Here is a 15169-nt window from a genome sequence, read left to right as displayed (position 1 = left end):
ACTACTATGAAGGGATAGAATATGACTCTAAAAATGAAAAATAAAAAAGATTTTTTTAAAAAAGGGATTGATGTTGGTTGACAAAGGGAAAAAGAAAAATTCAAAAAAAAGTAAATTTAAAAAATTAAGTTTGAAAGAGTAAAGAATCATGGGAAAAAAGCCATGAATTCTATATGCAGTATTCCCTTAGCTCTGGAGTTCTGCGGTTCTCACTGATCGGTAAACTTGGTCTTGGCTGACTGTTCTTGCTGATCTTCTGGGGGTGGAGCTTGTTGGCAGTGGTTCTTAAATGTCTTTGCTGGAGGCAGAATTGCCCCGCCCTTGTTGGGGGCCGGGCTAAGTAATCTGCTTGGGTTTTCTCTTGGGAGCTTTTGTTCCCTGCAGGCTTCCCATACAGAGTGAAAATGGCAGCTTCCTAATCTCTGCCCTGGGAGAGCTGAGCGCTTGGGGCCCTACTCCTCAGTGCGCCCCCAGAGAAAAGTAGTTAGTCACTCCCATCTCCCTGGTCTCCGGCCGCACTCCCTGCTCACCCAGCCTGTGACCGAGCATTTCTATCTCTGGCACATGACCCCATGTGGTGTCTCCAAACCCAGCAGATCCCTGTGGTGCGCACCCGCACCACTCCTCCAGGGGTAGGAAGGGGAGTCTCCCTGATCTGCTGCTTGTTGGGTCCCTGCTGGAAGAGCAGTGGCCCAGCTGTGCCACGGATCACGGTTTATGGCAACCCTGAGCTGAGAGCCCGCTCCTCGGCTCCGTCTCTGCAGTCGGCTTCCCCACTCTGATACCTGGGAGCTCTGCCGCACTCAGGCACCTCGGTCTTTCTGTGTCCCCGAGGGTCCTGAGACCACACTGTCCCAGAGAGGGTTCCACCCCCCGCTTAGCTACTGGAGCGACATCCCTCAGCAGAGCCGACTTCTAAAATTTCCGATTTTGTGCTCTGCGGCTCTATCACTTGCCAGTAGCGGCTGACTGAGGCCCCCACCCCTGCCGTCTATCCTCCCGAATATTGCTTCACTTCTCCGCATGTCCTACCTTCCAGAAAGTGGTCGCTTTTCTGTTCAGCGAGTTGCTGCTATTCTTTTCTTTGATCTCCTATTGAATTTGTAGGTGTTCAGAATGGTTTGATCCCTATGTAGCTGAATTCCTGGGACCAGACCAAATTTAGGTCTTCTACTCCTCCACCATCTTGCTCCTCCCCCCTCCCACTGTTTATAACCTATTGTAATCCTTCAAGGCCCAGCTCAAATGTTACCTCTTTTACAAGATCTTCTTCAGCCCCTCCAGACAGAATTAGCACTGTCCTCCTCATAGTACTTATTTGCATGATTCTACTTGTATCATAGTAATTGATATTTTTCTCCTGCTGCACTGGTATGTTACATCTCAAAGCTTCTCCCTACCACTTACCCACACATAGAAGAAAGGCCCACAGTTGGCTGCTTGCCTATTTGTGAGGCCTCCCTGTCAATCCTGATTTATCCCCAGTTTTCTGCAGTTTCTGAAGCTGGTCTATATGTTTTCCTGTGGAAATGGATAGCTGGTTAAAGAAAGAGAGTGATAACTAAACTCTTGTTACCTGACCGGAGGTATAAACTCTCTCTTCAGAAAGCGTGGACTCTGGAAACAGACTTCAGAGTTTGAAAACTGGCTCTACCACATTAGTTTTGTGACACTGAACTTGTCTCAGTGCCTTAGATTCCTTATCTGTAAAATGGGACTAATAAGAGTTCACTAATTTATAGAGCTGTTTTGAATATAATGATGAGATAATCCTTGTGAAGCACTTAGAACAGGGCCTGGCACAGATAAAGTGCTCAAATAATGGTATCTCTTACCATTATCATCATTGTCATTATTATCATTACCATTTTCTCATTTTGTCAATAATAATTCAGCATATTCCAGAACCTAGAAATAGTTTCCCTTGGCATAGGGTCTAGTTCAGAGTCTCCATTGCTGCTATCATTCCATCCCCTATTTCCTTGCGTCAGGAAATGGTTCTTCCCCATGTGGAAGGTAGTGGCCTCTTTGAGATTGTGTATGTGGATCATCTTTATGAGATTGGACCTCCCTAAATGTATTGAGATGGTAACAATGCTGTTATGTCCTGAAGGCACAGCCAACCCCTGTGGTGTCTTCTAAAGTAGAGCAGGGATAAAATTTCCTAGGGTCTTTCTATTAGAAGAAAGTATTCAAATAGAAACATGTACCTGAGATGTTGGGCCTAAAGCATGTGAGAGAAGAAATTCATGTCACTGTTCACTTCATTGTTCTGAAAGGGTAAATGTGCTTAAGGTTACTCCTAAATGCTAGAGGTTTACAGGTGGCCTCTGCCATAAGCATGTCCTGGAAGCACGTGATCTAGTTATGTGGCTCTTTTGTGCTTATGTCCCTACTATTATTTGTGAGCCTTTGGTAAATTTTTGTTTGAATGTTCTAGTCTTATGGCAATTGTGGTAGGGTTAATAAAAGCAGGGCTATATACCTACCTTGCTACAGAGTAAGGAAACTATAGAGGGAATCCTTTTGGCCCTGATCCCTATAATGGTGGCAGCACTGATTGGTGACAGGTTCTCAAGGAGAAGAAAGTTCTCTGGGGAAAAAAGTCTTTGCAGCAAAACTTAGCCCTTCCTTCCCACATAAAAACTCTTACCTCACTGCCCTCTTAGAGCATAATAGCATAAGTAATAACTAACAATTACAGAGTGTTTATTATGTCCCAGGCACTGAAATAAGTATACCATCTCATGTAACCCTCACTACAACCTCATGAAGTAGGTACTATTATTATTCCCATTTTATTGAGGAGAAAACTTGAGGTATAGAGAGATTATGAATTTGCTCAAGGTCCTACAGTTGATAAGAAGCAGAACTGAGATTCAGACCTGGCTATCTGACTCCAAAGCCTGCATTTCTTTTAACATTTTACTATGGAGAGTTTAAAACATAAGCCAAAGTTAAAAAAAAAAATAAACAGTATAATGTACTCCCCATGTGCCTATCACCCAGCTTCAACATTTACCACCCATTATGTCCGTTCTTGTTTCATCTGTACCCCTACCCACATCCCCAACTAAGACACATGTATGTCATTTCATCCATAAATGTTTCAGTATACATCTCTAAAAGATAAGGACTTTAAAGCCAAAATTACGATACCATAATCATACCCGAAAGAAAACAAAACAAACAGTAATTCCTTAAGATCACTATCTAGTCAATGTTTAAATTCTCCATCATTTTTTTAAAAATCAGGATTCAACAAGATATATGTATTATAACTGCTCAACATGTTTCTCAAGTCTCATTTGGCCAAACAGAACCTCTATTCTTAACCACTACACTCTGATCTAGGTTTTCTATTATGAAGAAAGGTGACAGTTTCCTTACAGCAGGAGTTTTCAATCAAGGATGAACAGCTTTAAGGGACTCTATGAATCTCTTAAAATTAGTTTTTAAAATTTTTCATGTATTTGTGTGGGTTAATTTGTCTAGGGAGAGTATCCTTGGCTCTCCTAAGAGTCTCAAAGCTTTAAGTAAGACTCAGAACAACTGAAAAGTAGGTACTATTGTCACAGAAAATTGTGGACCACAAAAGCTAAGGGAAGAACATGGCTAGTTGGAGGTTTCTTTATGAGGATGGAGAATGAAGTTAAATTCTGTTAAGTTTATTAACTTTAAATTTGAGAGATTTTAACAAATTACTTTTGAGAGAAATAGAAATCATTAAGGATTAACTGGTGTCTCTTTAAAAAGAAGAGAATTATAATTGGGAACTCTTAAGTTCCTTTTAAATTACATATCCCTTTTAATAAAGCATCTTGGTATATTATGGTTTTACTAAATTGTGGTGGTGAAAATCAAACTCGCATCTTGAACTGAATTCCCTATTTTATGGGATCTGTGACTCCACATGAATTGGGCTAGATAGAGACTGATTTTGCGAGATATCAGTGATTTGTTCCACAATAATAGCTCCATTGACAATGTGTAAAATTTTTCAATATTATGTGTGCATGTATAAAAATGAAATGGTAATGAAGTTAGCTTTAATCTTCCCTCTTTGCACCACATTTTCCTAGATGAAATCCAACATCAAACACCCAATGGTATTATCGCCAGCAGTATGGAACCCCCCAAGCTACCACAATACCCCAAACTGCCTATTCAGAGGAGTGGAGAAGCTGACACTGGGAGGAAGTCTCCAAGTAGCAGGCCTGTTTCAGATGGCAAGTTGGAGTCCTGTCCTGAAGTGGATGTGGGGAAGCTGGTGTCTAGGCTGCAGGATGGAGGGACCAAGGCCATACCAAAGGCCACCAATGGACCTGTGCCAGGCTCTGGACCCACCAAAGCCCCCTCTTTCCACATAAAGAGACCAGCTCCTCGACCCCTGGCTCACCACAAGGAGGGTAAGTGCTTGGGAATCCCATTGGAATCAGAATTGAAACCAACTATTTTGCACCCTAATATCTTTCTGAGGTTGGAGATATTTAAGTAGGGATTTGTTTCCAGTTTACTACCACCAATATTGGAATGGTGGGTAAGAACATAAAAGCCATTCACAATAATCACTAGAGTGTAAACTTAATGAGGGTGGGGATTTGGGGCCTGTTTTATTTACTTCTATATCCCAAGTGCTTAGAACAATGCTTGACTGTCACAAGGTAAGCACTCATTGTAGAATAAATTAATAATAATAATGTTTTTATCAATATTATTATTGCTGCTGTTGCCGTTAAGTATCTGCTGTGTCCCTGGCACTGTACTAGGTACTGACAAATTATTTCCGATCCTCACAACCTTACTGTGAAGAATGTATTACTGGTTTTTTTTTTCTACTAGAAAGCTGGGGATCCTAGAGCTAAGTGACTTGCCAAAGGTTCACAGTTACTAACTAGCAGAGCTGGGATCTCAATCTTATCAAGTCTGGCAGGTAACAAAGCCTGTGTTATTTCCAATAAGGCAGAACTATCACTTTTCCTTTGTATAAGAAGCTTTGAAATTGGTGAACTGATGGTTTCTCATTCTCACTTTTCAGATTAGCCAAGATAGGGACAAAGGGACACAACTTCTGCAAAACTCTGGACTTTTTAAATTACAAATTCAAGATGTGGCTTACTTTGGTAAATTTAATTGGAGACTCATGTTTGGAGGTTGGGGCTAATCCAGAGAGTATCTGGAGGGCAGTACATAATTCTATGACGATAATATGATATAATGGACAGAATATGGACTTTGATATCAGAAAGGCTCAGACCCAAATTGTGGCTCTTTTACTTTCTAGCTAGATGCCCTTCTAAAAATGTGCCTTGTTTTTTATCCTGTCCTGTTCCAGAAAGAATTTAAGGCTTTCACAATATAGAAAATACAGGAACTTAAAAATAGTAAGAATAATTTATTCAACAAGTATTTATTGAGTACTTGTTGTGTGCCTGGCCCTATCCTAGGCATTAAGGACATAAGAATGAATAAGAGATACAAGGTCCCTACTCTCTTGAGGCTTATATCAGGGCTTAGTGAACTATGGCCTTAACTGAAAAATATCAAAAGAAAAATAATATGTCATGACTCATGGAAATTATATGAAATTAAAATTTCTGTACCCATCAACAGAAACACAACACCTCATTTACATATTGTCTAAAGCTACTTTCACACTAAAACAGCAGAATTAAGTAGTAGCAACAGAGATCTTATGGCCTACAAGTCCTAAAATATTAGCTATCTGATACTTTACAGAAAATGCTTGCTGACTTCTGCCTTAGATTCTAGAGAGTACAGGTGAGAAAAAATGAAGCCAAGAGAGGGAAAAAAGGTAGGATAGTAGGGATATGGAAAGAATGGAGTTAGTACACAAAATGTTTGCTATGAAGCCTTACACACTTGCTGGAACAGTGTCACAGATTTGGCTCCAAACTTTCTAGAGAAAATGAAAAGCGAAAGAACTTAATAGTCATGTAAATCCATGCTCTTAAGGTAACAACAAGCAAGTTGTTCAAAAAAGCACAACTCATCCATTTTTGAAGCCAGAGAATATTTCTAAGAAGCATTTTCTCTCAAGGATTGTTGCATATAAAAACCTCAATATGGGCTGATTGCATTGTCTCAGAGCACAATTCAATAAAAGCTATTCTATGGGGGTCTGATAAGATTTCCACTAAGTAACTGACTCTGTGAATTCTTTGGCTTGACCCAGTGATGCATTTGTCTGTATGATTAATAGTTAAGTTATTTAAAATCTGCACACCTTGGTTTCTATATCTATCTATATCTATATCTCCTATAAATAGAAACAGCTCATCCCACAGAATTATTGCTAAGGTTAAAAAAAATAACAAAATATCTGCCATGTAATCAGTATTCAAAATATGTTATTAATTCCCTTTCTCTGCCCTTGCCCTTCCTAAGATTTGCCTATTCAAGGAAATAGCCAATTAAGACCAGACTTCTATGTGGACACAACTTCAATTTATAAGTCATGTGTTGACCTTCACATCAATCTGTTAGAGAGTTGGGTAACTCAAGTTATATTCATCACAGTGAAGTTTGTCTTGCCTGCTGCCAAGTCTTGAGGTCAGCCAGATCCTGTAAGTTTAGCACACACAGTAACAGCCCTCCCTAACCATCATCTACTGCAAAGTTAAATTCCAGAGGCATTCCCCCTTCCCCTTCCTCCACAGTCCTGCTCCAGACTTCTGGCAGCAACTAATAGTTTCAGTCAATGAAAGTACTGATCTTGCTGTCAAGTATCAGCCAACCTATCTAAGTTTGGGCCACATCATTGCCTGCTTTTGCTTTCTGTCTTAAATCAGTCAGCAACAGGCTAGGGTGATGCAGCTTTTTTCAAAGCCCTATGCCTCCAGCCTTAGCCACAGAAATCAGAACTGAGGTAGTGGTTCTGGCCTTGGTGGAAAATCGGCTAAACTTCTGCCTCTTTGCTGGTTTTTTTTTTTTCAAGTTTTTATTTAAATTCCAGTTAGTTAACATACAGTGTAACATTCATTTTAGGAGTAGCATTTTGTGATTCATCACTTAAATATAACACCCAGTGCTCATCACAAGTGCCCTCCGTAATATCCATCACCCATTTAGCCCATCCCCCCACACACCTGCCCTGCAGCAACCCTCAATTTGTCCTCTATAGTTAAGAGTCTGATTTATGGTTTGCCTCTCTCTTTGTTTCCCCGTATGTTCATCTGTTTTGTTTCTTAAATTCCACATAATGAGTGAAATCATATGGTACTTGTCTTTGACTGACTGACTTATTTCGGTTAGCATAATACACTCTAGCTCCATCCACATTATTGAAATGGCAGGATTTCATTTTTTTGATAGCTGAGTAATATTCCATTGTATATATATACCATGACTTCTTTATCCATTCATCAATCAATGGACATTCAGGCTCTTTCCATAATTTGGCTACTGTTTATAATGCTGCTATAACCATCAAAATTCTAGAGGAAAACACAGGCAGAAACCTCTTTGACATTAGCCGTAGCAACTTCTTACTTACTGTGCCACTCTCATGTCTCCCATCTCCATCCCTTGTATCAATCCAACATTTGAGTGGACTTGATATTCTTTACATTTTTCCTTAGCAATTAAAAATAGCACACACAAGGTGCATGTTAAATTGCATTGTTCCATGGCAATCAACTTACAATAAAAATCAGTATTGTTTGCTGATATAATTTAGTCAAGGACTCTTTTTTTTCCAGACATAGAACTAGATGCTTTCTCTTTTTCTATTGTATTCTATTGTGATAGACCTATGAGATAGGTTTTTCCCCTCATTTCACGTTTATTTCCCCATTAAGGAAAAACTGAGGCTCAGAGAAGTGAAACAACTTCCCAGAGTCACCCACGTTGTAAGATATGGAGACAGAGCTTGAACCTTGGCTTCTTTTGAGTATCACATTTTTATTTCTTAAACATCTTTAGCTACTTTCTCCTTTCTATTTTCTAAAAAGCATTAGCTTTTAGGAGAGCAAAATTATACAAGCCAATATCCTGCCCTCCTTTGACAGCACTGCTTCTAACCAGGCCTGGCTTTGGAGAGGGCTTTTGTGTAGTTTCTACAAAGGGACTTAGGATGTTCCTTTTGAGAGTAGGGTGGGGAAGAGATCTACTTACATGCATTTGTTCATTTATTCGGGCATAGTGCTATGCAGTGGGAGAGAAAAAGATGAAAGGCCATGCATGGTCCCTGCCCTCCAGAGGGCAGAGGATGGTGAGGCTGGCATGTAAGCAACCAGTCCCAGTCCAGTATGACCCATGTTCTGACGGGGGTGAGAATAAATTCCTGTTGGAGCATGGGGCAAGGAGCGCTTCACTCTGCCTTGGGTTCTGAGATAAAAGTGAAGCATATATCCACACTGGAAACCTATAATACATGTGTTTAGGATCCCTTCTTAACTCTTTCCTCTGTCTTGACCAGAGAGAAAAGACTACATTCTGATGGTGTGTTCTAGGGTTTGGAGAAAGAGTGCTTGTAAGGCCTTGCTCAGCTACAGGGCCATCAATTCTCCACTGGGTTAACTATTGCAGTGAGTAGCATTTGGATCAGCTCCAGAAGCATTAGAAACAGACCTGTCCTTGAAATAATTGGCTGTGCTGGCCTTTATCCACATTTGCTTGTTTGGATTCATTATGCTTTAGTAATCTACTGTGTTTGGTTTTCATGCTCTGCCTTTCCTGGAGCCTAACTCCCAAGTGATCCAAAAGAGTAATTAGTGGCTACAGGAGAAGAGAGGCTTTCAGGTGAGCATGGCAGAATTTCATAGAAAGTAAGAAATGATTCTAGAAAACTAGGGGAATGTACAAGGAGAAAGAACCTCCCCTTACCGTGCTTTCAGATTTGGTGTAGATGGATATAAGAAAAGGTGGGAGAAAGTTGTTTAAGGTTGAAGACTGATAGCCATGAGGTACTAAGAAATCAACAAGTGCTAAGATTGGTTATAGTCATTTTACAGAGAATGCGGAGGGAGAGAAGATGTTGGGCTGGAGAGGGAGGTAAAATTTGTAGTAAAAGTCAGGTGTGGACCAAAGTTAAAAAGAAATTAAGAGGAAGTACAGTTTGGTAGAAAGATCATAGGCTCAGAAGGCTTAGTGAAGTCTCAGATGTGACAAGCTTCAGTCTCCCAGATAGGATTTTGAATCCTAGCTCTGCCTCAGAGCTGTGGGACCTTTGGCAAGCCACAACCTCTCTGAGTCTTAGTTTTCTTATTTGTAAAATGAAGATAATAATTATGCCCATAGGATTGTTACAACAATGGAATGAGGCATCCATTTGCTTGGCACGTAGTGAGTACTCAGTAAGTGGTAGCAGTTGTTTTGCTTTTATAGGAAGCTAAGTACTAGCTACATAATCTTAGATAAACTTAACTTCTTTGAGCCAGTTTTATTAACTGTAAATGGGGACAATGCTTACATTGTAAGAAACATTTTTTGTGGGTATAAAGTAAGATTAGGTATACAAAACATTTATGCAATAATACAATAGAAGTTCAAAAAATGATATTGCTACTGGATGGGCAACAACCTCTCAGGAAACTGGCAGCCAAAGAAGATGGTACATGTTTATTCTTTTGTATTTTGGAGCGTGTGAGAAGCTGAAGCCTCAAACATAGATGACATGAAAGAGCTCAGAGCTACTTTTTCCACCCTCAAACTTTCTGACCATGCCAAATACTGAGAAAGAGGAGGACCATTGTTGAGGGGAAGAGACAAGGAAGGATTTTTCGCCATCCCTCAAGGTCTACCTCAAGTCCTGTTCCTTCCATGAAGCTTCCTGACAGTTCTGCCCCAGGGAACTCTACCTTACCTCATTTCTTCTGACATTCAAGTTTGACCCTTTAATGTGGATGCTGAGTTACAGTATTCACAATTGTTTTCTAAATGTATGACTTCATTGTCCAATTCTGTTTTAAGCCCCTGGAGGGCAAAGTCTGTGTCATATCACTTGTAAGAGCATAAGGCTGGGCACAAAAGCCCTCAAGAAACACAGCGTGTCTTTCAATTTAGGTTCCAGAATAGCCCTGAAATTTGGCCATATCATGTTTGTGTGTGTGTCAAAGATGTCGCAACTGGGAACTTAAAAAAGAAAATCTCTTTATGTTGTCTTCTAATGGACTGAACTACATTTTTCTTTACTCAGTAAATATTTATGGAATACCAGTTATGTGCAAAGCAATTTACTTGGACTTTTGGTGACTACAGAGATGAATCCCACCTGGATCTTGCTATCATGTTGCTTCCATTCTAATAGGGGACATAGAGCCACCAAAACAAAGAGCCCTGATTCAAAGTACAAGATGATTAGTGCCTGAGGAGTCAGAGAAAAGAATTTGGAGCATCTTAGGCTTGGAGCACTTAAGCTGAATCTTGATAGATGATGTAAATTTAGGTGTTTGGGAATAGGGTAAAGGGAATCTGGGGAACATATGATCAATTCTGAAACATGTATATGGAACAACAAATAATACTGTTTGTGTGGACTGTAGCATATGTGAAGAGAAATGGTGGAAAGCTAGATCAGAAAGATCAGTTGAAGCCAAGTGGAAGAGGATAGTGACTTCCAGGTTAAAAGTGATTGAGTTTATTCTGCAGGCAACACTGAACTATGGAGTCTAAATCTAAATCTATCTATCAAGAGATTTTTTTCAAGCTGGTTAAGTACATCATCAGAACTGGCTTCTAAAATACTCCAAAAGCAGCATTTAAAAGTCAGCAGGGAGAGATATAGGTCTATAGACTTATATCATGAACCCATTGATCTGTAAAACAGTCCAAGTCCACGTTGCACAGCTATTGAAATGATCTTGTCAAGGTTACACAGCAAGTTCGTTTTAGTATTAAGACTGGAATCTAGGTCTCTTGACTCCCAGTTATATTACTCTTCCATCTCTGCCTCCTCAGTTTGATATTGTGGTTTTACTGTGGCAAATTAGAATAAGAGAGAACATCACTGGGGTGTTTTAACCAAGAAATCCCTTTGCTGTGACTTCAAAGTTTGACTTGTATTGAATCATCAATAAAGAGCCTAATGTTTGTTTTCCAAGGCCTTGGGTTGATGTCCATTTGGATTTGGCTGTAAGTTGGAAAGAAATGGGATTCATATTTTAGGAGGCATCATCTGGTTCTTTTATCAAGAAAAGCAATCGCCCTAAGATGGACCCAGGTTTGGGTAGAAGTATTTTCTGGTTTGACCACAGCATACTCTTCCTGTCCAACACCCCCTCCACTATCCATTTGAAATGGAACAGCATTATCAGCTCTGGTCATTTTGATCTGCAGTGACCAAGTTAGCATTATGTGGCCTAGTGGTTCCTAACTCTGGCTACACATAGCATCACCTGGGGAACTTTTTGTTTTTGTTTTAAGATTTATTTATTTATTTTAGAGAAAGAGTGCAGGGGAAGAGGGGCAGAGGGAGAGAGAAACTCAAGCAGAGTACACACCCAGAGCAGAGTCTGACGCAGGGCTTGATCTCACAACCCAGAGATCACAACCTGAGCTGAAACCAAGAGTTGGATGCTCAACCAACTGCACCACCCAGGTGTCCCACCTGGGGAACTTTTAAACATACCCATACCCAAGTCCTACCCTAATCAATTAAACTAGGATCTCTGGGGATTGGGTCCAGATACTATATGATTTTAATGTTCCCAATGTATAGCCAAGGTTGAAAACCACTGGTACTTGGGACTACCTGGACTTCAGAAATCAGATGTATCTGAATCTATTACCAATTACCTATGAGATTACTTCTTATCTCTGTGTCTCTGTTTTCACAACTGTAGAATAGGAATAATACTTTCTACCTTGGAAGGTTATAACCCATGTTAAATGAGAATATATGCATAAAATACTGAGTATAGTATCCTAACATCTAGAATAGAGCAGGTGTTCAATAAAAGCCAAAATTTTTACCAGCTATTTTATTACCATTACTATTATTTTTACCATTTATAATTTTTATATGACTAATAATAACAAAACAGCAGGCACTAGGAAAAACAGTGGATGCAGAAACAAGAGATAGGAGTTTCAACCCTCACTCTATCACTTACCTAACTACGTGACTTGAATTAGTTTGTCTTTCTGAACCTCAGTTTTGTTCTCTATGAAATGAAGAGGATAAGACCCATCACTGTTTCTCTCCCAAGATTATTGTGAACATCAAATAGTTATCTGGAAGAGTGCTTTGAATGGTATAAAGTGTGTTAGAAAAATCAGATTATTATTATAATTTTGGTCATTTTTTAGCTGCAATTCTATGTACCCAGCCTGGTGCTAAGGGGAATGTCATGTTCAGAAATATAAGATACAGTCTAGATGGGGAGACAGAATTTGTATGTGTGTACACAAATAATTCCTCCATTAGAATACCAATCATACTGTATTATCATTATCTCTTTTCATATCTGTGTCCCTCACCAGAATGGCTGGCTAGCTGGAGGAATTAAAAAAACCCACAAGGCAATATATAAGTACTTCATGAGTGTTTATATGGATGGAAATCACCTATGTCACCAGAACTGTTCAGAGGGGTGAAATCTGAGCTGTTTTGAGGGTTGGTTACAGTACAGATAAGACATGAGAACTGGGGCATATATCAGGCAGGAAGCAAAACAGAGTCTAACACTTACTTACTCCTCATATATGCTAGGCACTGTCAATAGGCTTATTTAGTCCTTACAATCACCTGGTGGGGAGAGGTTATTATACCCACTTCCTGGATGAAGACACTGATGGTCAAAAAGGGGAAATAACTGCCCAGAGTCCAATAGCTTGGAAGTAGCAGAACAAGGCCTCAAAATCAGGACTACCCAACTCCAAACTTTCAGTACTTTCCACCATACCATACCAGCTCACCTAGAAGTAAGAATCAAGGGCTGGCAGGGTGCCTGGGTGTCTCAGTCAGTAAGCATCTGCCTTTGACTCAGGTCATGATCCCAGGGTCCTGGGGTCAAATCCCACATTGGGCTCACTGCTCAGCAGGGAGTCTGCTTCTCCCTCTGCTTCTGCCCTCCCCCCTGCTCATGCTCTATCTCTCAAATAAATAAATAAAATCTTTAAAAAAAGAATCAAGGGCTTGCTTTGATAGGGCAATTAGGAGACCAGTTTGACTAGAGTAGAGCTGGAAGATAAAGTCCAGATTTGCTGCCTGGGATTATAATTTGGGAGCAGCTCATAGAGGGCCTTGAATTTATAGTAAAGAATTTGAACTTTATCCTATACATTTTTTTTAGAGTATGAAATCCTTTTTTTTTAATTTTTTAAATTTTATTATGTTAGTCACCATACAATACATCATTAGTTTTTGATGTGGTGATCCACAATATCCTATACATTTTATAGCTACTGTATGATCTTCAAGAAGAAAAATGATGTTAAAATACTTAGGGTAAACCTTTTAACAGTATTACATAGATTAAAGTTAATATTTTTATATTTACTTTAAAATTTTATAGAAGAAAAATTGAGAATATAAAGATGTACTAAACAAAAAATCAAGAAATATCAAAATCACCAACAATATTTTTCTCCTCAATTTTTTAAGTTTTTATTTAAATTCCAGTTAGTTAACATACAGTATAGTATTTGTCTCAGGTGAACAATTTAGTGATTCAACACTTACATATGACACCCTGCGCTCATCACAACAAGCGCACTCCAGGGGTGCCTGGGTGGCTCAGTTGCTAAGTGTCTGCCTTTGACTCAAGTCATGATCCCAGGGTCCTGGGATTGAGCCCCACATCAGGCTCCCTGTTCGGCAGGGAGCCTGCTTCTCCCTCTGCTGCTCCCCCAGCTTGTGCTCTGTCACTCTGTCAAATAAATAAATAAAATCTTTTTTTAAAATTTTATTTATTTATTTGACAGAGAGAGAGAGCGAGAGCAGGAACACAAGCAGGAGGCGTGGGAGAGGGAGAAGCAGGCTTCCCGCCGAGCAGGGAGCCCGATGTAGGACTCCATCCCAGGACCCTGGGATCATGACCTGAGCCGAAGGCAGACGCTTAACGACTGAGCCACCCAGGCGCCCAATAAATAAAATCTTAAAACGAAACAAGGGTACTCCTTAATCCCCACCACCTATTTACCCAACCCCCCCACCTCCCCTCTGGTAACCATCAGTTCTCTATAGTTAAGAGTCTGTTTCTTGGTGTGCAACTCACATTTTTCCCCTATGATCATTTGTTTTGTTTCTTAAATTCCACGTATTAGTGAATTCATAGTATTTGCCTTTCTCTGACAGACTAATTTTGCTTACCATAGTACTCTGTAGCTCCATTCACATCATTGAAAAGAGCAAGATTTAGTTCTTTATTATGGGTGAGTAATATTCCATTGTGTGTGTGTGTGTATATATATATATATAAAATATTGTATATATATGTATACATATATACTCCATTGTGTATATATACAATATAATATAATATAATATATACGATATTCCATTGTGTGTGTGTATATATGTATATATATATATATATACACACACACATAAAGATATCATATCTTTTTTTTCCAAGTTTTGCTTTAAATTCCAGTTAATATACAGCATAATATTAGTTTCAGGTGTACAATTCAGTGATTCAACACTTACATAGGACACCCTCTGCTCATCACAACAAGTGCAAAACTTAATCCCCATCACCAGTTTAACATATCCCCCCACCCACCTCCCCTCTGACAACTATCATTTGGTCTTGCACTTGTGATGAGCAGCGGGTGTCCTATGTAAGTGTTGAATCACTAAATTGTACACCTGAAACTAATATTATGCTGTATATTAACCAACTGGAATTTAAAGAAAAACTTGGAAAAAAAAGATGTGATATCTTCATGTGTGTGTGTATATATATATATATATACACACACACATACACACACAATGGAATATTGTATATTGTAAATTAATTGTATTAATTGTAAATTAAGAGTCTGTTTCCAGGTTTTCCTCTCTCTTCTCCCACTCATATTCATTTGTTTTGTTTCTTAAATTCCACATATGAGTGAATTTATAAGGTATTTGTCTTGCTCTGGCTGACTTATTTCCCTTAGCATAATACTCTCTATCTCCAAGTAGTTGCAAATGGTAAGATTTCATTCTTTTTAATGACTAATAATATGCCATTGTGTGTGTGTGTGTGTGTGTGTG

General features: G+C 39.3%; 1 protein-coding gene across 3 annotated transcripts in view; it reads left to right on the top strand.

Moving 5' to 3' along the window:
- Window positions 1-15169, top strand: part of OPHN1 (oligophrenin 1) — a 498955-nt gene that overhangs the window by 460948 nt on the left and 22838 nt on the right. For all 3 annotated transcript variants that reach the window (XM_073885819.1, XM_025860816.2, XM_073885818.1), the window contains exon 21: window positions 4083-4409. In XM_073885819.1, coding sequence (XP_073741920.1) covers window positions 4083-4409 — 327 coding nt within the window. The remainder of the gene's footprint in view (window positions 1-4082; window positions 4410-15169) is intronic.

This window comes from Callorhinus ursinus, unplaced genomic scaffold, assembly GCF_003265705.2.
Source record: "Callorhinus ursinus isolate GAN/ISIS: 27379988/994484 unplaced genomic scaffold, GSC_fseal_2.0 scaffold66, whole genome shotgun sequence".
In the NCBI taxonomy this organism is placed as follows: domain Eukaryota; kingdom Metazoa; phylum Chordata; class Mammalia; order Carnivora; family Otariidae; genus Callorhinus; species Callorhinus ursinus.
The sequence above is the reverse complement of the archived record's forward strand: the minus strand, read 5'-3'. Positions and strand labels throughout refer to the sequence as shown.